Genomic DNA, 27,599 nt, shown 5'->3' with positions numbered 1-27,599 from the left:
CTGCTAAATAAACCTCACTCTACTTGTTCAAAACCTAATCGTGGAAGGCGCCTTCTGATGTCTTATCTATCTTAAAACTCCAACCAAAATCAATTGATTGTGCAGAGAATTTGCAGGATCAGGCCCCTAAAGGATAACTGTTTCCATTCCTTTATTTAGGCTTGAAATATTTCTAGGTTTCTTGCAAAATATAGCTAAAGGTGGCTGTTACAGTAGACTAATTAATAACCAGAAGCCAGGATATTCAACCTCAATCCAAAAACTTCTTGCACTGCTGCAAATGTGACTCTCATCCTTAAATAAAATTCATACTTCCAAGTGTAGGACACAAATGTTTATGGAGTAGTAGCTTTTACAGAGTCATTTGCTACTGAAAGCAAAAACTTCAACATATATTTTAAAATCAGAAGGTTATCATTGGTTTAGAAGACCTCCAATTGGGTAGATTTTGCTAAAAGTAAGGTTTTGGTGCTGTCCCAAAATATTTCTTCTCTGTGGTTCTAATTTGAATTTTGTCAGTATGTAGAGAAGTGATTCTGCTCCCACACGTAAATCCAGATGTGTCTCTGATATTTTAGACAAGTGAAAAGCAGAAGGAAGTATTTTGAATAACTACCATTAACTTTTGTGTTATTTTTTTTCAATTAAAAACTCTCTGGAAGCACAGAGCAACAGCAGTGACAGACAGTGGTGTTTCAAAAAACATGACAGCATTTCTGTTCCTTTAGAATTACCATTGCATTAGTTTTTACTGGTTTGCAGGATCGTCTTTCTGAGAAGAAAAGAACCTGCTCTTCAATCACATCTACTACTCACTTCTTTGTCAAATACTGTGTGGAAGACACACGTTTTTTGAGATGACAGAAAAATCTCAGGTCTTCCAGAAGACAAAAAAAATAGAATTTTGTTTCAGGTAAGTTCTAATTGTAATGAACCATTTGTCATCCAAAGGATTGTGAAAAGCCATGTCTATATAATTTTTAATCTCTTTTCTCTGCTTAATCACAATTATCGAGACAGACTGTAAAAAACGCATCTAACTCTGTAAAACTATTTTTTTTTTAAAATTGATAGTTTAAGAATTTAATGGTCAAAAGCTTGAAAAATGCAAAACAGATTTTTAGCTTAAAATGTGATTGGTAGTTTAGGAAAAAAAAAATATTGAAAACAATCTTTTTCCACATGTGGCAACTCTTCCACGATTAAGCCAAGTGTGACAATTGAGTTCCTGTAATGCAATATTCAAGTCAAAAGTGTTCAGTCTTCATCTCAGACCCAAAGAACCGGTGTTGTAAGGACTACAATATTTAACTTTATGGAAATAACAAAAAATATCCATTGGCACACATGTTCTTTAATTTTGTAAAATAACCATGAGAGAAAAAATAATTAATGAGAGCACTTTTTAGTGACTTGCAATCTGAAAAAGTCACATATTCTTAGTGCTATTATATAGTGATTTTTACTCATGGTCTATCAACTATTATCTGCTACAATGACACAAACAAGCAGGAATCTTGTCCTGCTTCAGGTAGAGTACTTTAGAAATCAGTGACCATCCTGTGTTTAACCAGTCATAAAAAAGACAGTTAAAAGCTTGAAAAACTATAGAAGTTATGCCTACAGCTGCTTAAGAGATAGGCATTTTTTTTTTATTTATATCAAAATAATAGCTTTCTTATAACTCTGCCTTTTCACCTTAAGTTAAAACCAATACTTGTAGATAAGTGGCTACTTTCTGCAAAGGTCTGGAATTTGTAGAATTAATGTCCATGTTTTGATCCCACCAGACATTTCTTACTTTCTTTTGGTGGTTTCTCTATATCAAGAAGATCACCAGTTAATTCTTTCCCCAAACCTATGGAACATAGCTCAAGGAAGTTTAAATACAAATGAGTGGTTTCATTGGCTTTGGCTTATTTACCAGTATCAGTGTATGTTGCTCTGAGCCTTGGAGATATGGCAGCATTTTTAAGAAAGTATGGGAATGAAAACCAAAAATGACGTATTTAACCTTTGCCTGAATTGTATACAGCTTCTATGCCAAGGGAGAATAGTAGAGATTCTAATATACAATAATTATTCATAAACATCACTTACACTATAAATTCAGCTCAATTTTGTAAGAATCTTTTCCTTAAAATGAATAGTGGTAAGGAGTGAATTCTTCCACGCTTTTTTTTCAGGCAATTACATAGTAAAATTCTTCATCAGGTTCTGTGATGGTGAAGGCTAATGTGGCCTTTATAATTTGAGATGAAACCGACCATGTCTTTCACTTTTTCTGCACTTTCACCATCCCTCCGTGGTGTAAAAACACAGCAGTCTTCACCACTACAGGCAACATTCAAAGATAGAGGTATCCAACCCAGTAGACCAGGTTAAACAGCAGGAAGGATGTAGGAAAAAAGACCCTAGAGTAAGAGTCCAGTTCTAAGATGTCTATGTGAATCCGTCCTCTCCTCCATGAGCCTGATTTACACTCCTCATAGCAACAGAAAAAGCTCTGGCAGTCTTTCCCATCCAGACATTCATAGACGCACGTGTCTTCAAATTCTTGCCAATACATGGCATTGTTCAATGTGATGACTGTTGTTGGTGGTCTCATATCAAGTACAGAATAATTCTGAGGAGAGAAAAAGAAACCAATCATTTGATAAGCTTCCATGGATGATACCAATCACAATTAATAATCATGGGGAAAAAAATCACAGGAGCTGAAAATGAGTGGCTGATACTATAGGAAATGTAGATTTAAGGAGCTTCTTTCTTTCCTTCAGAAGATGCCTTTTTCATAGACACATTGCAAGTGTCATAATAAGTAATTCTAGGTGTATCTTCTACTTGAGTAACTCAAGGATATATTTCCTAGTAATCCTTTTCTCACACTTAAGAGATCATTTCCCTTTCAGAGTATTATTTGCAAGTTGCTTTAAACACTTGCAACTACTATATTTAAGAATGGATTCTGAAAAATAAGGAAGATGTCCTCTGTCCTCATTTAATTACAGAACAATCTCCACTTAGTATAGCTGCATTCATTGCCTCTTAACTTTACCCTGATTTATAAAACCAGATATGGTCAGCAACAAGTAGTGATGATCTCAGTACAAGTTTTCAAAATGTCATCCATGGGCATGTCCCCTCAGTGCTTATCATACTAAGCACACTCAGAAATAGGGCACTTTGGTATCATGCATTCTAGCAGTACCACTCACGCCTACAGACCTCTTCTCCTTCAAGGTACTCCCTAGTTACACTTTGTCAGCCTTTCTGCCAAATCATTTCCTTTTCACGATAGATGCTTTCTCACAACATTCTCCTTTCTCATCAAGCCACCTGTTCCATCCTCAAGAGATGTCACCTCCTCCACTGGCATCACTAAGAAAGGTTTCACCAGCTTCACTGCCTGTCTGCAGGGCCCTCACAAAGCAGACACCAGCCCTGTCAGCACTTTTTTTTTCTTCACCTCAGGGCCCTTTCCTGTGATTGTGCTCTTTGGAGGGTTCCTACAGGACGCATGTTGGGTATGCACTAAGAAGCGAGTCACATCTCTACATCATACCTGCTTGCATTCTGGAGGGTGCTCTGAGCCCCTGCTTCCACACTTACTATAAAAAATGCTCAAAGTGTCCCGTTGAAGCTCTTTGGGCATATCTGAACACTTTCAGCCTGGATGTGAAACAGGTCAGTGATATGACTGATGAGCCTCAGCAGAAATTTTCATTTTTTCTATTGATTTCATTTTCTTTCTATAGATCCTTTGACTTGGCACACGATAATATTACCCATCTCATTAAAAATGCCAGTCCCTGAGCTACTTGACGTGGCATCCCTCTGCCTAGATGTTGTCATATCCAACATCAATAACAACATCCAAACAACTGCCCTGTGGTATCCAGCCAATTACCTCTAGGACACAATTCATGTTGTAAGAAAACGGACAAAATCTCTCAGGTACATTGTCCTGTGGACTGTAAACAGATTGTACTTTAGGAGCAGATTATTGCAAATCTATTTATTGTGAATGACTTTATCTCTGAGATTTGATAAGAGAAATTATGACTTCCTGGTCTTTTCTCTCACTTGTAAAGTTTCAGAGCTTTACCCACATGGAAAAGGTCTAAGATTATTGTACAGGCAGTCTTTTTTTACTGTAGCACTTTGGAGAGAAAAAATCTATAACTAAATTATATGTGGAATTCTGCTATACCACTGTGTCACATTTTGTTCATTTATTGAAGGCCTTTATGAAAATTTCCTATTCAGAGACTGAAATTTTCTGTGCCTGACTACAACGTTTATGTTAAAATGAAGAAATGCTAACTTAGATCTCTCCAAAGAAGGTAAGTCATAAGTGAAGATAAGTGAGTGCAATTATTCAGTGAAGGAAACTTTCTCATCTATTAATAACCTGGGGGATTTTGTTGTTATTTTCTGGCCAGGATGGAAGACAAAATAAATGCCCTGATAATAAAGAGATATTAATATGGTTTCTTTAATATCTGTCAGTTAGGAGGGGTTCTGAAGTGACTAGATGCCAGGTGAAGGTGAATTGTGTCCCATGTGTGCTGCTGAGCTGGGCCTGGGAGGAAAGGGGTGCATGCACAATGTGCTAGTCCAAAACTGCTTGAGAGATCTGGCAAGGCACTTCCCAGGTGCCTTGGACAAGGTGGCTCAGATGCAGTGTTACATAGGTTTTATAAAATTATTTCAGACAAGGTATAAGTGTGTTCTCCAGGGGGAAAATCAAGGGGTGGAATTACCTGAACATGGATTTACTAAGAGTAATAAATTTCACCTTTTAGGTGGCATCACTACAGATGGAAAGGGCTGGAAAAGACAAGATGATATCTTGAGATGCTGAGATACTCCTTATTTTATACATTTTATGCTACAATTTTAACCTGAGTGTTGTTTATGTAGAGAACAAGATCCTGCTCAATATCTGTCATAGTGAAAAAGGAAAAGAGTAAAAAGCTTAAAAAGACTGCAGCTACCCTCCAAGCAGATCAGACTGGTTAGATCTAGACAAAGACTAAGTATTAAACCTCATTGTCAGTACAATTGTGTATCTTTTCCCTTTTTTCTCAATTGGAAAAAGGAAAGTGCTGCTATACATTCAATGTGTCTTATAACTTTCAGAGAAGTCTGTCCAGGGAGTGACAGCAGTAGCAAGTGTATAACGCTTGCTGTAAACCATTCGTTGTCAATGAGCAGACTATCAGAAATGTCATATTAAAAAAACCCTCAACTTATAACATTACTTCTTAAAGATAGTAACATGGAACTAACAGTTGCAAATGATCGGCTTCAGCATAATCAAAACAAGAAATGCAAAAACAATGTTTTAGTTCCATCCCTGTTCTTATTTGGATCTCATAGCTGGGAAGCAGACCATCTGACCAGATGATTACCTGGCCCTCTGCACGCTTTATCTCTTTCTCTATATGAGTATGTATTCCAGTTTCAGATTTCATACAACTTAGAGCCAAGATTTTATGCATTTCAACTTTATTACAGCTGCCTGTATATAAATAGTTATCTAGAGGTTTGGGGAATAGAATTTATTGCATTTGTAGATATAGTAAGATGAAATGTGTTAAACCTGTGTGCCTAAATTCTTTGAAAATCGACCTGAAATCTTTCTAAAGATTTTACAAATACACATAAACATATTATTTTTTTTTTTTTTAAGAAAACAATATTTATGGTGAGGGCAGGGTAAGGTTTTCTTGGGAATAGTGTTACGGCTTTCTTGGGAATTATTGCAGATAAATGTCAACCATACATTGATGCATCTATTGCCTGCACTGAATAAAATAGTTTACTTACCATTACATGACCAAAACTGACATCAGGCAGCTTAAATAAAGATAACAAAAGACCTAGTCAGAAGAAAACATACTTATTGCATCATATGGATTTGATGTTCAATAGCATTCCTTAAAATAAGCCTTTAAATGTATTTGTCCATAAAACACTTCATGCTGAGTATTCTAGATATTCATCGTAATATTCTGTACACTTTAAAAGCCCATGTAACCTCAGCAGAATGCACATCTAGTTTTCATGCACTACTTAAAATCTTCATTTATTTACATTTATTACATTTATTTACTTGCCGAACAATACTTTAGTAAGTACTCGTTCTCATGTCAATTTAAATCTCACCAATATTACATGGTTTCCCTCATCTTTGCTCACAGGGAAATACATCCTACACACAAAGGATCTCATGACTCTTTCCTTCATTTTTTCTGTAGGATGGCAATTTTAGTTTGATCATTAGAAAGTTCATTTTCGTTGTCTCATACTTTTCTTTGGTAACACTCTTGCCTTTTGTATTCAATGCATTTTTGCCAGATGCTGTTAGAGGTTTAATAGAGTTTTCACTGACTTAAATCTATGGCTTTCTCAGCTTTCTCTAATTTCAAATTAAATTCAGCTTTTTCCTTCACTAGTTCTTAATTCAATCGTTTTCTATAGCTCCTCATTCACTTCCTTTTTACCTTATGACCTATTATTCCCTGAATTTAGCATTCTCTCTCTTTTTCATATTTTTCCTTTTTGGCTTTGTACTTAATTTAAAATGTGCTTATTTCCACCATTATACAAAATGGGATCCAACATCTCCAATTACGACCCTCAAACCCATAAGATTTTCCGCTCACCTTGAGTGGACAACCCATTTGCCCTTCCCTAACTTTACACTGAGATTTTTTTTTTCTCATTATGCAGCTCACTTTCATTCTTGTAGTCAATTATGAAGTACACTAGGTAATTCTTCCTGCACTTTTGTTTCAATTGATTCTAAATAAATAGTTTTTATGTGTGTCTGGATGTTACTCTTGCAAGTGATTTTTTTGGCCAAAAAAGCAACCATGTATGAAACCTTTATAAGTGACCTCCTCTGGTTTTGTACTTAAGAACAATTCCCTTTGTGCATATGGCTAAAAACAAGTGCTGGTTCCCAGTGGAGACATTGAAATCCCATTTGAGAAGTTCATAAATATTTCTATACCTGTTGAGTCATAAAACAGGAGATGCACTTGAATATACATTGATTATATTTGTATAACAAGCTAAGCAATCTGTTTCAGTATGAGCCCTCATCACAGTAACCGGAGGACAACAGACACATAGGCAGGGTTGCTACCTCATGGTCAGCATACTGCTTCTGTTAGGGGCAGACCTCACTCAATAAGGACACAACTCTTTCTACTCTTACTGCATGTAACTATTTTCCATCAGCTTTCAGGGCAGATCATACCATAAACTTGGAAGAGCTCAGATAAATGCACTATTATGGAATCACAGGCTGTCACTGAATGATTCCCTGAGCCATGCACATGCTAGAAAAGAAATTTAAATCCTTCTGTCTTACCGACTTTTTCTTCTTAGCACAGTTTGGTTTCCTGCAACTTGAGTAATAGTTGAGGGTTGCATACTCCATCAGAGCAGCGAAGACAAATAGAAAGCATACAGTCACAAACAAATCCATAGCAGTGACATAGGAGACACGGGGTAATGACTTTCTTGCAATGGTACTCAAAGTTGTCATAGTCAATACTGTGGTGATTCCTGCAAAGAGAAACTTAATTGTATGCAACATCGTTTCTCCACATTGCAGAAGAAGCTTTGGAAGCAAATACACAAAACAGAAACACAAAGTGTATGCAAACAGTTCATTAATTTCACTTGGTAGCATTAAAAAAACAAACCACACCAAAGCAAACCAAATCCTGAGTAGAACCAGCAGCATTTTGTAAACAAAGATTTTCTTAGCTATTTATATTTGTCTTTGCAAAAGTGACATTTCCTTGATACACACCTCTCAATATGCTTTTCCTTAGCTATTCCCTTTTCTGGACCCAGTTAGGTTGGAGATAGGGGTGAGGGAGGAGAAAAACATAAAGCAGAAAAGATATTAAAAACTAAGAAACATGGGGAATGATGAAAACATGGTCTTTTCCACAGCAGTACTGCTCTGATGAAAAATCTTGTACTCAAAAAAGAATGAAAGGCAGGGGAAGAAAAGAAATTCTGCTAAAGTTCTGATCATGAATTTTGAAAATATGTTTTTTGCATCACTGCTTCCTTGGGAGTTTTCCTATGCTGTTTTCCTTCTAAGTAAGGGACAACAGAGTCACATGAACTCAAGATATAATGTTCCAGGAAACAGTTTTTTAAATTCATACAAAGCATCATGTCTTAGATTGATTTAGTAGGAATAATTATAATGGGAATTACTTAATGTGAAATATCCTGCAATAACACAAACAGTCCTAGAATGAAATCTATGGGGTGTCGCATATTCCGCTGCTGGTAATTCACATAATTTCTGTTCATTCCTGAGGAACAGAGTCTTTACCTTCCCACTTTGGATTCATGCTTTGAATAATTTGTTTTGAACTGTAAGCCTTCTGACAGAAAATAAAATACCTCCTCAATGGCTTAGGAGTAAAAATAAAATTCTCATACAAATAAGTCTCAAAAGAAAACCTGCTCTAATAATGACATAACCATAAGGTAATCTTTCTTTTTATAATCAAAATGATATTTTGCAATGGTACATGGTGTTTGAAATGGCAGGGGATGACTGAAATTGAGCCTTATAGTAAAATTACTTCCCAAAACTAGCACTCTGGAGAGAAAGAAATATTTGTGGATTACTTTTGACTACTTTCTGTTTATGAAGGAATGCCTACTTTTAATTTTCATTGTTTTATAGAAACTACAGTTATTCACAAGAATAACCCTCCCCATTCTAACTGTCAGAAAGTCCTTGGAAGAGATATAAAGTAGATTATTTCCCAGGCAATTGAATCATCGAATCATAGAATGGTAGGGGTTGGAAGGGACCTTTAGAGATCATCTAGTGCAACTCCCCTGCAGAAGTAGGTTCACCTAGATCAGGTCACATAGGAACATGTCCAGGTGGGTCTTGAAGACCTACGAGGAAGGAGACCCCACAACCCGTCTGGGCAGCCTGTGCCAGGGCTCCCTCACCCTCACAGTGAAATAGTTTTTTCTTATGTTTAAGTGGAACTTTTTGTGTTCCAGCTCCATCCCATTACCCCTTGTCCTGTTGCTAGCTACTATAGAAAAGAGCGATGTCCCAACCTCCTGACACCCACCCTTTAGATATTTATAAATGTTAATAAGATCACCCCTCAATCTCCTCTTCTCCAGACTAAACAGCCCCAGTTCCCACAGTCTTTCCTTATATGAAAGATGTTCTATATCCTTTATCATCTTGGTGGCCCTGCACTGGACTCTCTACAGCACTTTCCTGTCCCTCTTGAGCTGAGGAGCCCAGAACTGGACACAGGACTCCAGATGAGGCCTCATCAGGGCAGAGTAGAGGGGTAGAAGAACCTCCCTGACCTGCTGGACACACTCTTCTTGATGCATCCCAAGATGCTATTGGACTTCTTGGTCATGAGGGCACGAGGGCAATCCTTTTCTATAATGAATAACAACTAATTGTATTCCTTAAATATCCATTATACAGAAACAAGTCAACTGCAAAGGTGTCCAACTGCAAAAATCATTGACTCATTGGCCTTAATTTGACCCTTGCTAACTATAGGTTAATTGGCCTTTTGGTATGACCCTGACTCAGGCCCTGGGGGGACTCTAATTTCAGAAGAATTTCATCAAGACTATGAAATACTCTACAATATGAAATAAAATTCTTTAACACTTTCTAATCCATATTTAGATTTGTAACACAAATCTGTCCTTTTCGGATCCAAATGTACATGCACCTGCTCTCAGGTATTTTACAACCTTTAAAAAATCCTCTAAACCTATAGTACTCTTCCAGCAAAGATCTGGATTTTTTCTACTGCTCTATTTTCTAATGCTCTATTGACAATGTAAATTTTTTCCTCATTTTTTTTTTTTACTGAAATAGAGGTATAACTTTGTACTATTTGTGACAAGAAATATTTGTGCAGTTATCTGTAATGACGGTGAATCGCCAAAGTGATTCTGGTGAGGAATGCAGAGAAGTGAAAGAAAAATTACCATTAGCCTCTGTGCTTAAGTACAGAATTTCTTACCTCAGTCTGTGTCCTATATCTGTGCCTTAAGCCTGATTGTGAAATACTTGCCCAAATCATGCCTAGAAGCTCTAGGTGAGAACTAAACAAAACCAGCCTAGTAAATCACATTTGTAAGTGTCTCACTGATAAAGAATCGAGGAGTTTTGGGTGGCTCTGGCCTAATTCTACCTGATTGAAAAAAAAAGTACATTCTACTAAATAGACACAGCAATGGTGTAAGATTGATTTAAAAATATAAATAGTGTCCACCTTCAGTCTATTTGATAACAAATCACATTTTGCTCCTTAGGGAAATGAAAGCTCAGCATTATCACAAGCCATCACAGTTGCCCAGGGAGGGTGGAGTCTCCTTCCTTGGAGGTCTTCAAGACCCGCCCGGACATGTTCCTGTGCGACCTGATCTAGGTGAATCTGCTTCTGCAGGGGAGTTGGACTAGATGATCTCTAAAGGTCCCTTCCAACCCCTGCCATTCTACTGTGTTTCAGTTCTACTGTTCGGCATAAAGATTACCATTTGAGGTAAACAGGTTAGAAATCAGCCTCTGATAAAATAATGTATCTTATTAATATATATCTTAACAATATATATTTCTATGCTATGACAGATTTCAAATTGTGGTGAGAGCATGAGACAAGATTGCTGAGTACATAGACAGAAACCTCAAAAAGTTAAACAAATGCATTTTCACTCAATTATTTATATAAATATTTTAATGATATGAAATAATTTTATTACATGAATTTATTTAGGCTGAACCTTAGACTCAGATTCCAGCTCACACCACAAACAAATAATGAGTTTTTGCAATAATAAAAATTCTATCTAGTGTATCAATTTTACATCTGACATATTGGCACAATTTTTAAAAAATTAAAATGAGTCTTACAGGGATATATATAGAGAGAAAAGAGAAAGAAGGTGCATCAGATTATAGAGTTTTATATTCCTACACATTTACAAGTCTGAATATAGCTATGCAAATACGAATAAAATGCAGCACCCATTATTTCCTAAGAGAATACCTAGATTCCATACCCTTAGCTCCTTTTATCTCTCATGCTCGGAAAATTCAGTTTGTTGAGTGGTTTCAAATGCAATAAACGTTACAGGATGAAATTATTAAGTCTCTCACTTTGGAGAGGCCCGTATGGCAAAGTGAGTTTTGCATCTGTTATTGAAATTCACAGTGCTCATGAACGAACTTCTTTCAATGGAATTTTAATATCAGCCAGGGACAGCTTCAAAATTTGCAGGCAGACAAGTGGGAGCCTACAAGTTTGTGCATAAATACAGGTTTGTGGCATTTGTGTTCTGTGAGAAAATTCCATAACAAAGATTCTAATTGATAAATCAAAAAGGAATGTCTGGGAGATCAAATGACGTGAGGATACATAATGCATGAGAATATTTTAACCTTTAGATCATTGGCCTAAACAGTTGTTTAAAATTATTAGTTTGAAAGCTGCTTAATGGACAACTGTATGCAAAGTGAGACAGCAGGAGATGTAGTGTAAGAAATTCTTTGGTCAGTGAGGCTCATTTTTTCCTCTTTTCCTAAGGGTATGTTGTCAAGATATCAGAGGAAAGTTATACTGCTTTTATCCATTTTATCAGTTGGTTACAAACATAATTTCTCCACCTTTCTTGTTTGGCATCTGTTTTAAACTGCAGTCTGAATTTGCTCTATATTAACTGCCTAGTCCTAATACACATTATACCCATATTGAAAAAGGAGGGGGAAAAATGGGATGAAAGCTTCAGTTTATGTAGTTGCTTTGTGTAACAAGGTTTTGGTGGCAGGGAGGCTGCAGGGGTGGCTTCTGTGAAAAGCTGCTAGAAGCTTCCCCTGTATCTGACAGGGCTAACATCAGCCAGCTGTAAGATAAATCTGCCACTGACCAAGGCTGAGGCAATTAGTGATGGAGGCATCACATCTATAACAACATATTGGATAAGAGGAAGAAGTTGCTGTGTGGGTGCAAAACAGCAGCAGAAGAGAGGAATGACAAATGAGAGAACAACTCCAGAAACACCAAGGTCACTGGAGGGGGAAGAAGTGCCCAGGCACTGGAGTATAGATTCCCCTGCAGCCCATGGTGCAGTCCATGCTGATGCAGGCCCTGCCCCTGCAGCCATGGAAGTCATGGGGGTGATGCACCTGCAGACCAGAGAGGACCCCAGGCTGGGGCAGCTGGGTGCCTTAGGGAGGCTGTGACTCCATGAGAAGCCCATGCTGGAGCAGGTTCCTGTCAGGACCTATGGACTTGTGAGAGGAGAGCCCATGGCAGATCAAGTTTGATGGCAGGACTTGTGACCTTGTGGAAGGGGCCCACACTAGGGCAATTCATGAAGAACTGCAGCTTGTGGGAAGGACCCACATTGGAGAAGTTTGTAGAGGACTGTTTCTCATGGGAGGGACCTCATGCAGCAGCAGGGAAAGTGTGAGGAGTTCTACCCCTGAGAAGAAGTGACAGTGTCTATCTGTGATGTACTGACTGTAATACCCATCCCCCATCCCCCTGTCCTGCTTCAGGCAGGGAGTATGTAGAGAATGGGGAAGAAGGAAGGGGTGAGGGTAGGTGTTTTAAGATTCAGTTTTTATTTTCTCCTTAGCCTACTCCATTCTGATTGACTAATTCTCCCCAGGTGAGTATGTTTTGTCTGTGACAGAAATTGCTGAGTGGTCTCCTTGTTCCTATCTCAACCCATGAACTTTAATTGTATTTTCTCTCCCTTGTCCAACTGTGAAAGGGAGTGATAGAGTGGCTTTGGTGGGCAATTGACACGTATCCAGGATTAAACCACCACAGCTTCAGTCTTCAAGGAAAATAATCTATACTTTCTAAATCATAACTTTTCTTCAGACACTTGCTATCTGCTCTTACATATGAATATTGGAAGAAGGTAATTTTGATTACCAGAGATAAGCAGAAACAGTAGAGACATATTTTTTTTCTCTTTTAATGGAGGGCAGAATAACCTGGAATCCCAAAATGCAGTTCTCGTCAGACATTCAAATTCTATTTCCAGTTTCCCACTGGCTCTTTAGGTGGCCTGGAGTGAGTCACGTTGACACTCTGGGACTCAGTCACTTAAAATGCATGAGAAAAAGGGACTATGATGCCAAGTTTTTAAAAAGCACTTTGATGCCTCTGGACAGTGCTGCTGTAAAGATACTTTTAGTCCTATTTTCTACCCTCACAGCTAAATACCATGATTGCATTTATTTTTACCAGCACAGAAATAGCTTATTACTTAGCATTAATCTGAAAGGGGCAAAGTTTGTCCTTCAAGTAACTGTGAGTAGTTCCCAATAGCTTAGGAAATTACTCATTAATTTCAGAGAGTAAAATATTTCCCTGATGTTGGTCCTTTACAGTAATGAACCTATATCTGGAGCAGGTTTGGTGCACCGAGTCTGCAATTAATTTCAATTAATTATCAAGACAATTTCAGTGGTCTGCCTTTGCCTGTATTACTCACAATTTCACCACGTTACTTTCCAATTGTGGATGTATGCTGTTCCTCAGACAGATTTCTAAGCTGCATTATACAAGCAGACCTACAGTTTCCCATCTGATTTCAGTCCAAAAATTCAGGCAGGTCAGTTTTTAATACTTTTTCATAGAACTTTTCCAACTATTTGGTTGGAAAAGACCTTTAAGATCATTGAGTCCAACCACTAACCTAACATGGTCAAACTCACTACTAAACCATGTTCCTCAGCACATCATCTATGCATCTTTTAAATATGTCCAAGCAAGGTGACCCCACCACTGCCCTGCGCGGTCTGTGCGAGTGTCTAACAACCCTCAGTGAAAAAGTTCTTCCTAATCTCTAATCTAAACCTCCTTTAGTGCAACCTGAGGCCATTTTCATTTGTTCTATCACTTGTTACTTGTGAGAAGAGAACAATCCCCACCTCACCACAACTTCCTTTCAAGTAGTTGTAGAGAGTGATCCTGTCTCCCCTCAGCCTCCTTTTCTCTAGGCTAAACATCCCCAGCTGCCTCAGCCACTCCTCAGAAGACTTGTTCTCCAGACTCTTCACCAGCCTCATCGCCCATCTCTAAAGATACTCCAGCACCTCCATGTCCTTCTTGTAGTGAGGAGCCCCAAATTGAACACAGTATTTGAGGTATGACCTGACCTGTGCTTGAGTACAGGGGGACAATCACTTCCTTGGTCAAGCTGGTCACACTGTTTCTGATATAAGCCAGGATGTCATTGGCCTTCTTGGCCACACTGCTGACTGATGGTCAACTGGCTGTCAACCAACACTCCCAGGTCCTCTTCCACTGGACAGCTTTCCAACCACTCTGCCCCAAGCCTGTAGTGTTACCTGGTGTTGTGACCCAAGTGCAGGACCTGGCCCTTCCCTTGTTGAACCTTTCACAATTGGGCTTGGCCCATCAGTCTTGCCTGTCCAGGTCCCTCTGAAGAGCCTTCTTGCCCTCAAAAAGATCTATGCACCTTCCCACCTTCATGTCATCTGCAAAGTTACTGAGAGTGTGTTGAATCCTGTCATCCAGATCATTGTAAAGATACTACACAGAACTGGCTGCAGCACTGAGCCCTGGGGAACACCACTGGTGACCAGCTGCCAAGTGGATTTAACTCCATTCACTGCTATTCTCTGGGCCCAGACATCCAGATAGTTTTCTACTCAACAATGTGTTCATTCAAGCCATGAACGGAATAAACAGTGAATAAAAATAAACTGAACTGAACTGAAATGATTTAGAAAGTCTAACTGATTAACTGGAAATGGCAACATACTCCAGCAGAAAGAAGCAACGAATACCTGGGAATGGTAACCTTTACACTTGAAAACAGACATTATCCTTAACATAGTCTCCCCTTTTTCCTAGACCTGTAGATTTTTAAATCAGTTAGTATTGGCAGCTCTGGAAACCACAATCTGAACTAAAATAGTTTTTTCCTTCAGTAGTGATATACATCTATAACTGGCTTTTATATACCTCTACGCCTTTGATGTCATCAAAATCTGCATGTTTTCCTCCAGACACAAGAATAAATGGTCAACATTTCTATGTGTATCCTAAAGCACACAGAATCACAGAATGGTAGAGGTTGGAAAGGACCTTTAGAGATCATCTAGGTGCAATGTTAAAATGCACAGGCTGATCCTGACATAAATTTTCTGCCAGAAAACCACCATAAATTTCCACAATCTTTGAAGAACTTTTGTACACCTAATGCGGAGCTTAACTTCAAGCATGCAAGCTAAAACACTTTACATCAGTTAATGTTATTGTATCCAGCAGTCTTACATATAGATATATATATATAAAAGAAATAATTCCCTGGGGGAGAAAGTTTCAGAAGGGAAGGAAGCCAGCCATGCAACTAATTTACTCTTTAAAAATGTCACTAAAATATCACAGTGAGAACAAGGGGACAGACATTAACTCTAGAATATTATGCAAAACAGGTGGCAGTGTCATTCCAAACGGTCAGGGTAGTTTGCTTTTAATTACTTTGTTGAAAGCCAAAAACCAGAGGCTTCAGTAATAACTAGATTTAGGCATACAAGATGTGGTAACAATAATTCCAAGTACATAGCCAATGGTCCCTTTGAAAGGAAGCTGACATTTAAAATGATAGTGTAGAAACTACACAAAGACAGCAGAAAAAGGAATTATTAACAACTTACCTAATGCTGTCCTTGCTGGTGTGGCATCTTTTTTAATCCAAAAGGATACCCAGGAAAGAACAACTGTTAATATACAGGGAATGTATGTTTGTATAGTAAAGTATCCCATTCTTCTACTTAGGTCGAAGTATATAGTCATGACTACATAATCACCTGCAAAAATAGCACAGAAAATAAATTGACATTGTAGTGACGTACAGACAGTTAGCAGCTACTGACCTGCTAATTTTTAAGCTTTGTAAAAACACTGCGTGTATTTCTTAGTGTTTTTAGAGCATCTGTGCAGTAACATTCACTTGAAATAGAATTCAAATAAACTTTTTCCATCTAATTTCCTTTAGTTCTTTGTCTCTGTGGAAATGTTGACCTATTTGTAAGGGCAGAGGCTCTCAGTAATCATTCTAGATGAGTACATTTTTAAAAAGCATCTTGAATTTCTAAACCCTGATATTTCTGGATGGCTCTATTGCCACAAACATGAAGTTACTGCCGCTCACCAGATTCTCTAACCAAGTCACACAAAACCACTCCCTCAGCAGGCTGTGTCTCACCCTAATTTCATGTTTGAGTGACTTCCCTTATCATCTTTTGAGCCATGAATTGGACAGTAGGGGTCTTTACGGCAAAAGTAGCATACACATGAGTATATCTTTACATAAGAAGTCATTTTATAGACACTAGAGCCTCAATGTTGGCCAAAGAGGTCAGACTTTTCAGACTCATCATTAAAAATCAAACGTCTCTTTTTGTCAGCATTCCTCTATTTGAAAGTAGTTGTGGCCACTTGTGGTAACTGTAAAACCTTAGAAGGTGAGTCTGGATATAAAGTTTATTATTCTGCTGGAGAGTAGAAGTCATAAAATCACAAGCCCTGTAAGAAGGCCAGTTTCTCTCACAGTAAATAATTTTCTTCACACTATCTCTCCTGATAACTTTCATGATACCACAGGGAATAATAATCTGTCCCTCTCCCTCTCCTCGGTAGAGGCTACTGACCCTATCGCTTGTTTTCTTACTAACAGCTCCCTCAGCTTCATAGATTTTAACTATTTTGTTCTCTCAGACAGTCACAGTGATTAACAGTAACAAAACTGAACTGAGACAAATTTCTGTAGTTTGCTTGCAGTATGTTTCTTCCATTTCAGATGCGAAGAACAGTTTATATGCCCAAGAACTTTTATGGGGTTTTGTCTGACTATATCAGACTCTATCTAATAAAATAAAATGCTTTTTGTTACAAATCTTGACTTTCTAGAATACAGTATTTGCAGAAGGTATCATTTGCAATAGTTAGGTAAATATGTGCTGCTACAGCAAAACATCGAGAAACTGAAGAAATTAGTAGCACAGAGAGTTTAATCCCTCAAGGAATGTACATACAACTCAATCTTTCAGTAACAGCACATGAACAAATGCATTTACTACAGTGGATATTTTGAATAGCTAAATACTACATAACAAAGCAGCTCATTCTGTCAGAATGACTTTCACCCAAAGAATCTCTGAAAGCCACTGTAAAATGGACTCCCATAAGCTACAAAGTCAAAGGTAAACAAAAATCTGAGGGTGGGATCTGGGGAGAGAAACTTAGAAGAAAAGTTTCTATGTGTTAAGTACATCAATTTGAGACAGATACATTTGGAAGATGTAAAAAAACCTGTGGATGCTTCCATCATGCCTCTTCTAGATGAATGCACACATTTTCAGATGTACTATGCCAGGAAAAAGCCTCCAAGAAGTTGGACAGTCATTTCATAAGAATTGTGTATTTGGCATTATGAGACAGATCTTTAATGAAAGAGCTCACTGCAGTTAGAAGTATTGCAGTGCCTCATGCCATAGTGAGCCTTCTGGATTTTTCACTAAAGGTTATTTTCATTTCACTAATCTCTAGCACTTTTCTCCATGCAGGGGATGTCACCAGGGAAACATGTGGGTTAGTTACTATCAGTCCCGCTGTGTTTGCTGCACCAGAAAACAGATTTACACCACAGAAACTGAGATCATTTAAAGGAAACAGGCATAAGGAGGCTGTGTAAACCAGTGCTTCTACTGACAGGAACCAACTCAATGACCACAGAAAAAAAAGTTATGACACTGTTTCAGTCATCATCAAGGCAGAAGGATGAGCAAAAATGAAACCAAAGACCATAGGGAATATGCCAAGTTTTTACATTTTCCTTGCTCAGTTCTTGTATGAAGAACTGCACATCTATAGAAGACGCCTGAGAATGGTATGCAGCAACGCAACCTGCAGAGTTCTCATTGTGTACAACTATACGTAATGCACATCATTCAAGGACTAACACAGGTCTGCTCCTGTGAATAGTATGATCATAATGCCCAGTATGGCAAATGAGAGTGAGACTAGATACTGGACAGTAACGTACTTGGAGAGCAAGGTTGAAATAAACCTGATAAACCAAGACTGGAAGAAAATTATCATGCATTTCAGCTGTTTTGCAGACTGGAACTGAGGCAGAAGATAGTGTGTGGCTACATTCATTTAGCCCCTAACCTATTTTCTTGTCTGAGATCCATACAAAACTTCTCAAAATGAACGTGGCATACTCAGTCATACAGGTAGCAGCTGTGCACATGGACTTACGTGCTGTACACTCTGTGCTTTACTCTAACTTACAGGAACACACTGGTAGTTAATATTCCAAGAGACTGGGAGAATAATTTAGTTCAATGGAATTACTGATGCAAAGTGGAAGTACGAGGAGGATTTGCTGGTTCTCCTGCAGTACTCTCACCATGCTTAGAGAGGATGCAGCTGAGAAACAATGAATACTGATGACAATGCTTAGCGGGTGAAGGAAATTGCCACTGCTAAAATGCAAAGCCCCAACTGGAAACACCAGTGTTGTGACTGCTGTTAGAGACAAGCATCTTTCTGTACAACATGTACTGAATACAATTTTTAATGGCTACAGTAAATTACAATTTTCAACTAAATTACCACCTCAGTTCTTCTATCCTTAGTCAAGTGAACTTCTGTTGAGATGCCTGGATTGTCACTTTACATATAGGACAGCCAGCATGTATGGGCTCTGGCTACTTTCCTCACTGCATTACTCTAACTTGCATTATTATTATTATTATTATTATTATTATTATTATTTATATTATTCCTTCCAGAAGTAATTATTCTCTGCATATATAAAAGCACTTCTATGCTGCTTAAAGGAAAGCCATGGTACATACATTTCTGACTTTCTCTATACACACAAAATAATCTGTACAAAGAAACTCTCTTCTCTTCTAAAAGGCCTGACCTACAATTCATTCTGTATGTCCTGCAGGCATGAGCAAACTAAAAGAGAGGAAAAGCTTTCAAGAGTTCTGCACAGTGTTTCCTTGCTCTGTTGCCAGCCTTCAGAGCTCCACTTGCCATTACTGCAAGGAGGAGCTGGGGCTGATTGTGCAACAAAGCCCTGCAGTGCAGGCAGGATGTGAAAAAAATCTTATTCCACACTACATATCATTAAATCAGTGTACTTGGTGTAAAAGTAATCACATGGTGATTACCTAGCTAGGGACTATTCAAATAGGTAATCCCAAGAAACCCTTCACTTTGAAACTCAGAGAGGAATTCTACTTTTTAACAGCTTAAATAATTTCCCAGGAAGGCAAACTAACTTTCAACTGAACCATCAGACCATCAATTCACTGAAATAATGAAAATTACCTTGAGGCAAAATAGTGCCCAATCAGTTTTCTATAATGAGAGCAAATGACACACCTCGGTGGCAGCAAATCTGGAGTAACAGGAATAGTGCGGCAATACTTCCCATGAAACCAACATGACTGCTGTCTGTGACCCACAGGACATACATTAGTTTAAGTTTCTAGTTTGAAAGTAGGGCACTATTTAGAAGAATAATGATTTCAAGGAATAATTGCTGTGGATTTTAATGAACAAAGCTAAACTGTAGCCTGTGTCCTTTGTCTTTTGAAGACCAAAGGCATGGTTGACTAAATTGTCAAAATTTTGCCCACATTGCACCAAGAACAGCTCTGTTAAAGTCAAAACTTAGTTTTTACCTAAGGTAAAGGTTTGAGCAGAATGGAATTGGTTATTTAAAGAAAATATTTGTAAAATATAAAATCATATGCTATAAATCATTTATTTATTCAAACCATAATATACTGTCTCATCACACATTTTCATTTCTCCTCTCATTATACTCTGAGGCTGACAAATACTACAATCCCAGTTACCTTAGCAAAAAAATGTTAAAGAATGACTTTACAAAGACTGCAATAGAAACTACAACACATATGCACAGCAATTTCAGCACGGGTGAAGGCTGCATGCTAGAACAGTAGAAAAATGAGTCGCAGAGTTGCCCATGTTGTTATGAGAGTTTGACTACAGAAAAAAGTCCTAGTCTATAGAATGAGGACTCACAATGTGTCATAAGTTGATCAGCAAGACCACTGAGGCATCTTCCTCAGTATCTTAATAAATCAAATTTACCTGACAGTGAACAAGCTGAATGTATAATCTTCAGGGCTTTTTTTTTTTTTTAGAAAAAAAACCCAACCAACCAGCCAATAAACCACATTATTTTTATTTGGAAGGCAAGAGATAATGATACTTATTCCTGTCACCTGCTTTTTATTTCCCTCCAGCCTTTTTTCTGATCTTTTCTCCCTAAAGCTCCTTTTTTTCCTTTCCTGAAGTAGATTCCTCTGCTTGGTTAAGAACCCGAAAATTTTCAACAAGTTTGTCCACTGTCTATCAGTTATCCAAGACAGTGTCCTTGCATCATAAATGCCTTATCATTTACAACTTTCCCCTCTGATGTCAGGATACAACTGTAAAATTTGAAAGCAATTTGCTCCAGCAGGACACCATTCATGTTATTGAATATGTTGGTCAGAGAGATGACAAATAAAACCACTGAAAAAAAAAAAATTAATCAAAGTCAACATGTACAGAAGTTTTTGCAAAATGTTCATCAGAGAGGGTTTTTTTTAGAAGTGACACATGCTGTCATGACAGTAGTGGTGTTAACTGGGGATGTGCAAGTTTCAGGCTCAAGAGACAGTTGTAGGTTCCAAATTTTGACTAATTGGAGACGATAGCTTAGCTCAGAATCAGGAAGAAATAGAGACCGTGGTACAAAATCCAATCCTACCTAATTCAGAATTTTTCTTCAAAATTAGATAGAAGAATCGTATGAACTCAGCCTTTTTACTCTCAGGCCACCATCACAATCTCTCAGAGATACATCCAGTGGAAGCTGAAGCTATCTTCTTTCTAGCATTACTGAAATTAAAACAGATGGATCAAGGTTTCTCGAAGTAGACTGCCTATTACTAATACTTCACCAGCTGGTCTGTCTACATAGCTAGTACCTCATCCTAACATGATCTTCCTAGATACTTGGTCTCCTATCAGCCCAGATATGGAGGAGGCTTAAACTTAAAAAGATCGAAAAACTAAGCCAAATAACCTCACAGGTGATTATGACTCTAAAAGGAGATATTATTAAAACAGAAAAGATGAGACTGGAAACAGGATTTTGCAATTCTTCTTTAAGAGAAATGTGAAGGAATAAGAGTAATGAAAATATCATTAAAAATGCCTTTATCTTCTTCAGAATCTTTATAAAAAATGAAGAAATGCTGAGGACTGCAGGCTTATTCTGACTCTTCTAAAATGTGTCAATTGGCATGCATTAACAATTTTCATTTCCAGGAACAGTCATTTCTCCATAGACCTCTAGGATAAATGCTTACAAGCCAAAAGGAATAAGAAAATGATTGAGATCATTCTGTCCTTAGAGGCTTGTCTTATCTCCCTCTACACTGCTCTGGCATTTATGTATCTTCGTGGTGATATCTAGATAACCAAGACACAGTGCTTGAAGAGTGCATGTTTACAGGAAAAAAAACATGTTTGCACCTCATCCCAAATAAATTGAGTGTTCTTGGAATGGGAAAAGACACATTACATGCATAACTTCTGCATAAACTGCACATTTAACTACACATGAAATCCAAACAGGTCTTCAGAGCTGTAATTTTTATATGTATTGCCACAGCACCCAAGAGATCTCCAGTCACAGGTAAGGGCCTTATGTAATAGATATTGAACAGAGAAGAAAAAAAGCTATTTGTGTCCCAAAGATCTCTGATCTCTGATTTTGAGTCCTTAATTGCCTTTAATATTATCAGGATGTGTCTGTATCACTGTGTGTGTGTGCATATGTGTACAAGTGCGGCAAAAGCAAATTTTCCAGAAATGCATGCACACCATGAGTGCCAAAACACTGATTTTTTCCCATTATCATAGATAAATTACTATACCAGTATACAGTGTAAAAAGAAACCCAGCACCAACAGCATTGTTTGTGCTTGTAGAAATCATGTTCGATTATAAGTGCATACATATTCATAAGCATGCACAACAAAAATCAAATATTGACAGATTAGAGTGTGAAAAGTAAAGACCAGATCTCAACAGGCAACAATTTTTTAAAAAAATCTATTAAGACTTTATCCTAACTTATCAGAATGGAAAGATATTAAGTTGAGGTTTTTTTCTTATGTAGGAACAGGAAGAATATAATATCAAGGAACATATTTTTACAGAAGCTATCAATTTTTTTACCTCAGTAAAAAAAATTGGATTTATTCTGTTTGTTCTTTCTTAGATAGTGAACTCCCATTTTCTTTGATGCAAGAGGAATTTTGAAAAGATTTTTGTCAAATGACAGTTTTGTTAAATGAACTATTGTCTGCTTTTAAAAGTTAATGACAATATTTCCAGTATGTAAAGTTATTTCATCCTCTGATTTTGGCATTTAGTATTGAATCTGGAAAATCAATGCATTTGTTTAAAGATTTAATTTCTTTGTATTGATTTTTTTTTCAGAATTACTAGCATATATAGGTTTTATACTGGAACTTTTCATGAACAATGGAACTGAAACAAATAAAAGACCCATTTAGGTCTCATCCCATAGTAATTTGAAACCTATTAGCCAATATTTCTTGTACCCTAACAAATTCACTGTGTGCCATACTGGCACTTTCAAAGTCAGTTACTTTTGATTCCACTGTAATCATTTCATTATCTACATATCTTCTGTTAAATGTCTGGAGTGCTTGTGTAGCTGGGAGACGGATCAATCTCCTGCAACTCACCTCATAATTCTAAAACCAGAAACTTTGTGAAAAAAAAACCAAATCAAAAACCAAACCCAAACTAGTATTTCATGCATGATCATTAATATTTTGCTTATTTGTATACTTAATTGTTTGTATACTTACAGAAGTTGTCCTGCCAAATACACTTTTCTTCCCAGTCCTACTACTGTGTATAAAACTCTCCTCTAATAAAAGGTATCACAGAATCATGGAATCATAGAATGGTAGGGTTGAAAGGGGCTTTTAGAGATCATCTAGTCAAACTCCCCTGCAAAAGCAGGTCCACCTAGATCAGGTTGCATAGGAACATGTCCAGGCAGCTGTTGATGACCTCCAAGGAAGGACTCCACACCCTCCCTGGGCAGCCTGTGCCAGGGCTCCCTCACCTGAACAGTACAATAGTTTTTTCTTATGTTAAAATAGAATTTTTTACGTTCCGGTTTCATCCCATTACCCTTTGTCCTGTTGCTAGATACCATAGAAAAAAGGGATGCATCAACCTCCTGACATCCACCATTTAGATATTTGTAAATATTAATGAGATTCTCCCCCCCCAGTCTCCTCTTCTCTAGACTAAACAGCCCCAGTTCTTGCAGCCTTTCCTCATACAAAAGATGTTGTATGTGAAGCTATAGCTTCTTACTCATCTATGGGGTATTACGAGCATCAGAACTGCTGTCAGTATGTTCAGGCTATTATCTCCAGACATAATGACATTTGTGTTTTACATCATGAATTATAATTTTATATATTCTTTCAAATGGGGTCCTAATGAAAACAATGTAATTTTAATTTGTCTGTTGTAAGGTGCAAGTAGTATTGGAAAATCATCCAGAGTGCAATTTCATCAAGCCACATAATGAGAATAAAAATCTATAATGCCACAAGACTTCGATCCACAATTATCAGTTCAGTTCAACTTCTGCCTTAACACTAGAAAAGTTATTCACATAATCTCCATTTCAAACATCAATCTGAGAGAAAAATCAGTATACAAATATGGTGTAGCATGCATGATCCATTTCCTTACTATTCTCAGGAAGTGTTGTGATTTACCATATATAGGGGATTTTTTGTTCTTGAAGAGTAAAAATGAACAACATCTGATGAAATAAAACTGAAAATAAACTAAAATAGCTGCCTATGTCAATGAAAGGAGGTGTAGGACTGGAGTGAAAATGGGTGTCATTTACATAGGAATCTTTTTTTTGAAAAAGTTTATTGATGAGGAGCTATGTATTGCTTTTTGAATGGAATATTCTTCACACTCTACAGGGCACCAAATACTGTAGGAGGTCTGAGAAGAGATAACACTAATGAGTCTTGCATTCACTTTGCTCTTAATAAGCACTAAATCATGCCTGGGATGCTCCAGGCTTATGATTCTTGCCAATATTGATCAGTTCTTATTTATTACTAGGACTGCATTTCTTACTCAAGAGAGCTGCTTTTTGTGCAAGAAGGCCCCTTTGTACTGAAGTTTATTATGAAGTCCCACAGGACTGGATTTGGTGAGCTTTTAATTCCAAAACCAGTTGAAATAGCTTTCAATTAGCTACGAAAAAATGCTATTTCAATATTTTCAAATAGAATGCCCTCTTTTTCTTCCTCAGAATTTAATTTTGCCCATTTAAAAAAATAATAATGAAACTACAAGATTTTGCTTGACCTGATATTCTTTTTGTTCAATTAAAATGTTCATGAGTTTGGCTTCACCATTGTGGCTGTATTGTGATATCATTTATATAATCATAGAATGGGGTAACCTTTGTCTCCTTATCTGTACTGACATCTAAGTCCACCTCAATGGTCTCTAACACAGGCCCTCGTGGCCCAGTTTCCCTTATAATCTTTTGGAAAATTTAAATAGTATCTCACTGTTGGAAACCCATTCTCATTGATCGTGTTCCCTTCTGGAAGAGACTATGGTGATTATCTGGTCACAGTTTCTGTTTGGTATGAGAGTTTTTCTGAAGTAATCACTGCTGCAAACCCAAAAGTTACGGATGTAGAACATGTTTCAGAAAGGCATCCTATCTTCATTTTAAAATTTCTAGAAATGGAGCTGAACTATAACATTGTAAAGTTCTTTCAATGCTTAGTTATTCTCACTGTGAAAAACAGGTGGGTTTTTCTTTGTCTGTAGTCATCTAGTATTAAGGCACACCTTGAGTTCTAATACGTCTTTGTTAGTCTGAAGAACCCTTTTTAATCAATTTTCTTTTCTCATGCAGATATTTGGAGATTGTAATCAACTACCTTTTATCCTTCAAGATAAACACTTATGGTCTCTTAAGATAAGCAATTATTTCCAGTGTCTTAACAAATCTTCTGTCTCTTTGTGCACTCTGCAACTTTTCAAAAGAGCTCTTGAAGAGCAGCCATCAGAATCAGGTCTTATTTTAATTGCAGCTGTACCAACATAACACACAGAGATAATATAAATGCCCATTTTCTAAGGAATAATTTTTCTCTCAATACCTATTCAAAAGTTGTACTTAGTATTTTGGCCATATCTTCAAACAAGTACCATATTTTAAAATAATTATTAATTGACAAGAAATATCCCAGAGCCTTTAGACTTGCAGCATGAATTCTGGGAAAGTAAAATCCATAGGTTTCAATCCTGAATACATGTTCTGAGGTACTGAAATGGCTATTGGCACTTGAATCCAGGCTACAAAACTGAACTGCTTTCTAACCTGTATCTGTTACAGACCACTCCACTAGCCTTTGTGTCACCTCTAAATATCTCTCAATGTCATGCTTTCTTTTCCATCATTAATAAAAAGTATTATATAGCATGAAGCCAGAAGATACAGCATCTCACAAGAAGGTCTTGATGCATAATGTTTTTTCTAGCTATGTTGTGAACCTTACTTGGTAGTCAAAATTTAATAATTTGATGTGTGCCACAATGATTTTCTTATTACTGTAGCTTCTTCATCAAAATGTCATGCTGCATCAAGTGAGATGTCTTACAAATGTACATTATATCATCAGAAATGTATAAGCTTGGAAGATGATGTAGAGCTAGTTTGACAGGAGTTAGTCTCTATGAATTAATGTTCACTGGTATTAATTATATTATCCTCTATATTTGTAATAAGCTATTCCAGCCTCAGCTGTTCCATAACTTTGCTTGAGACCAATGCCAGAATGAAAAGCCTGAAATTACTTTGGTCTTTTTTTTTTTTTTTTTTTTGCACATTTTTGCAGTAGGGGGGAGAATTAAATAGAAAACAATGGTTTTATTTCCCCTCAAACCTTCCTTGAGGATTTGTTACAAACGAACAGTAATGATCCCTGGTCACCTCTTTAAAGTATTGTTATCAAGTTATCAAAGGATACGTTACATGAAGATGGAATTAATGAAGATGCTGAACTGGAGTGGCTGCTGGAGGGGGAAGGGAAGGGATTAAATATTTAATCCTGTAGTCCAACTGTCTGATCACTTCAGAGCTGACCAAAAGACATTCCCACATGTCTTGTCACTGGATCCCAAGGAGAGCTCAACACCTTCCTCTCAATGTCCTCTCCTCAGGAAGCTGTAGAGAGCAATGAGGTTGCCCTCAGCCTCCTTTCCTTCAAGCTGGACAAGCCCAAACTCCTTGGCAGCTCCTCATAGGACAAATCTTCTAGCCCTTTCATCAGCTTTATTGCCCTACACTGGATGCAGTCAAGGACTCTCACATCCTTATTAAATTGTGGTCTCTATTTTCCATACATATAACCAGTAAGTGATTCAAAAAGATGGAAATAGGTAATGTTACTTCTGATTGAGTAATATTTTACCTCTTTCCTACTTAAGCTTTCTTACTGGATTATTATCAGTCTTTCTTACATTCCCAACAATGATTATTTTGTCCCTTCAAATATCATTGATATCACCTTTTCAAACAAGCCATGACTGTTGCCTTTATTAATTTCCCTAGACTGTACTTCTGCTATTCGTGTAAGGTTTTTTCTCTCTCGTCCCCTAGTGCCTTAGTTATTAAGTTAATAACTTAATTTTGTGCTAAATAAATGCTCCTTTTTCTCCTGTTGCTAGCATCCCTTTTTCTTTAGTGTACTGCCCTCCTAGATCATCTAGTCGATCTGTTCAGTACTACCCAGTTCCTTTGTGATGAATGAAAAAGGCAGCCTACAACTCATCCAAATCAAACTATTTCTTATCTATTCATCTCCGAGCAATAGTATTCATTTCTGAACTACACACTCCAACTTTGAATTGGTTTTGTGAGCAATATTTTCTTGGTTGAGTTCAATTGGTAATAGTCTTGGCTTTAACCTGTTAATAGTGTTAGCTTAAAGTTGTTAAAAACATACAATTGGAGATCTAGCTCAAGTCACTCCGTGATGTCTCTAGGGAATTGTTTCTTCTTATTAATGAATTGTCTTTATCTGATATTCTGCAGTGTGAAATATTTAAGTTACAAGAGAATAACATGCACCAATGTTATTTAAGGAGATCCTGTTAATTATGCACTGTCAGAAAAACTACTGACGTTCTCCCTGTTGCAAGTGAAGGAATACATCTTTTTTTCCCCTGAGTACTTTCCAATAACACCTTCTAATCATTCTCCTCAATCCTGGGCAAGAACCTAAATGTCTTTCTAATCTTCCCTGAAAGATCCAGAAAAGGAAGAGTGGTCAGAAAGATATGAAGAGAGAAGGACTC

The 27,599-nt window shown here is 37.3% G+C and overlaps 1 protein-coding gene across 1 annotated transcript in view; it reads right to left on the bottom strand.

Moving 5' to 3' along the window:
* Positions 1 to 2,347: 2,347 nt before the first annotated feature.
* Positions 2,348 to 27,599, bottom strand: part of GABRG3 (gamma-aminobutyric acid type A receptor subunit gamma3) — a 312,087-nt gene continuing 286,835 nt past the window's right edge. The window contains exons 7-10 of the mRNA XM_061988503.1: positions 15,752 to 15,904; positions 7,388 to 7,584; positions 5,836 to 5,865; positions 2,348 to 2,626 (exon numbers count right to left, since the gene is read on the bottom strand). Coding sequence (XP_061844487.1) covers positions 2,348 to 2,626; positions 5,836 to 5,865; positions 7,388 to 7,584; positions 15,752 to 15,904 — 659 coding nt within the window. The remainder of the gene's footprint in view (positions 2,627 to 5,835; positions 5,866 to 7,387; positions 7,585 to 15,751; positions 15,905 to 27,599) is intronic.

This window comes from Colius striatus, chromosome 1, assembly GCF_028858725.1.
Source record: "Colius striatus isolate bColStr4 chromosome 1, bColStr4.1.hap1, whole genome shotgun sequence".
Lineage (NCBI taxonomy): Eukaryota > Metazoa > Chordata > Aves > Coliiformes > Coliidae > Colius > Colius striatus.
This window is presented reverse-complemented; position numbering and strand designations above follow the sequence as displayed.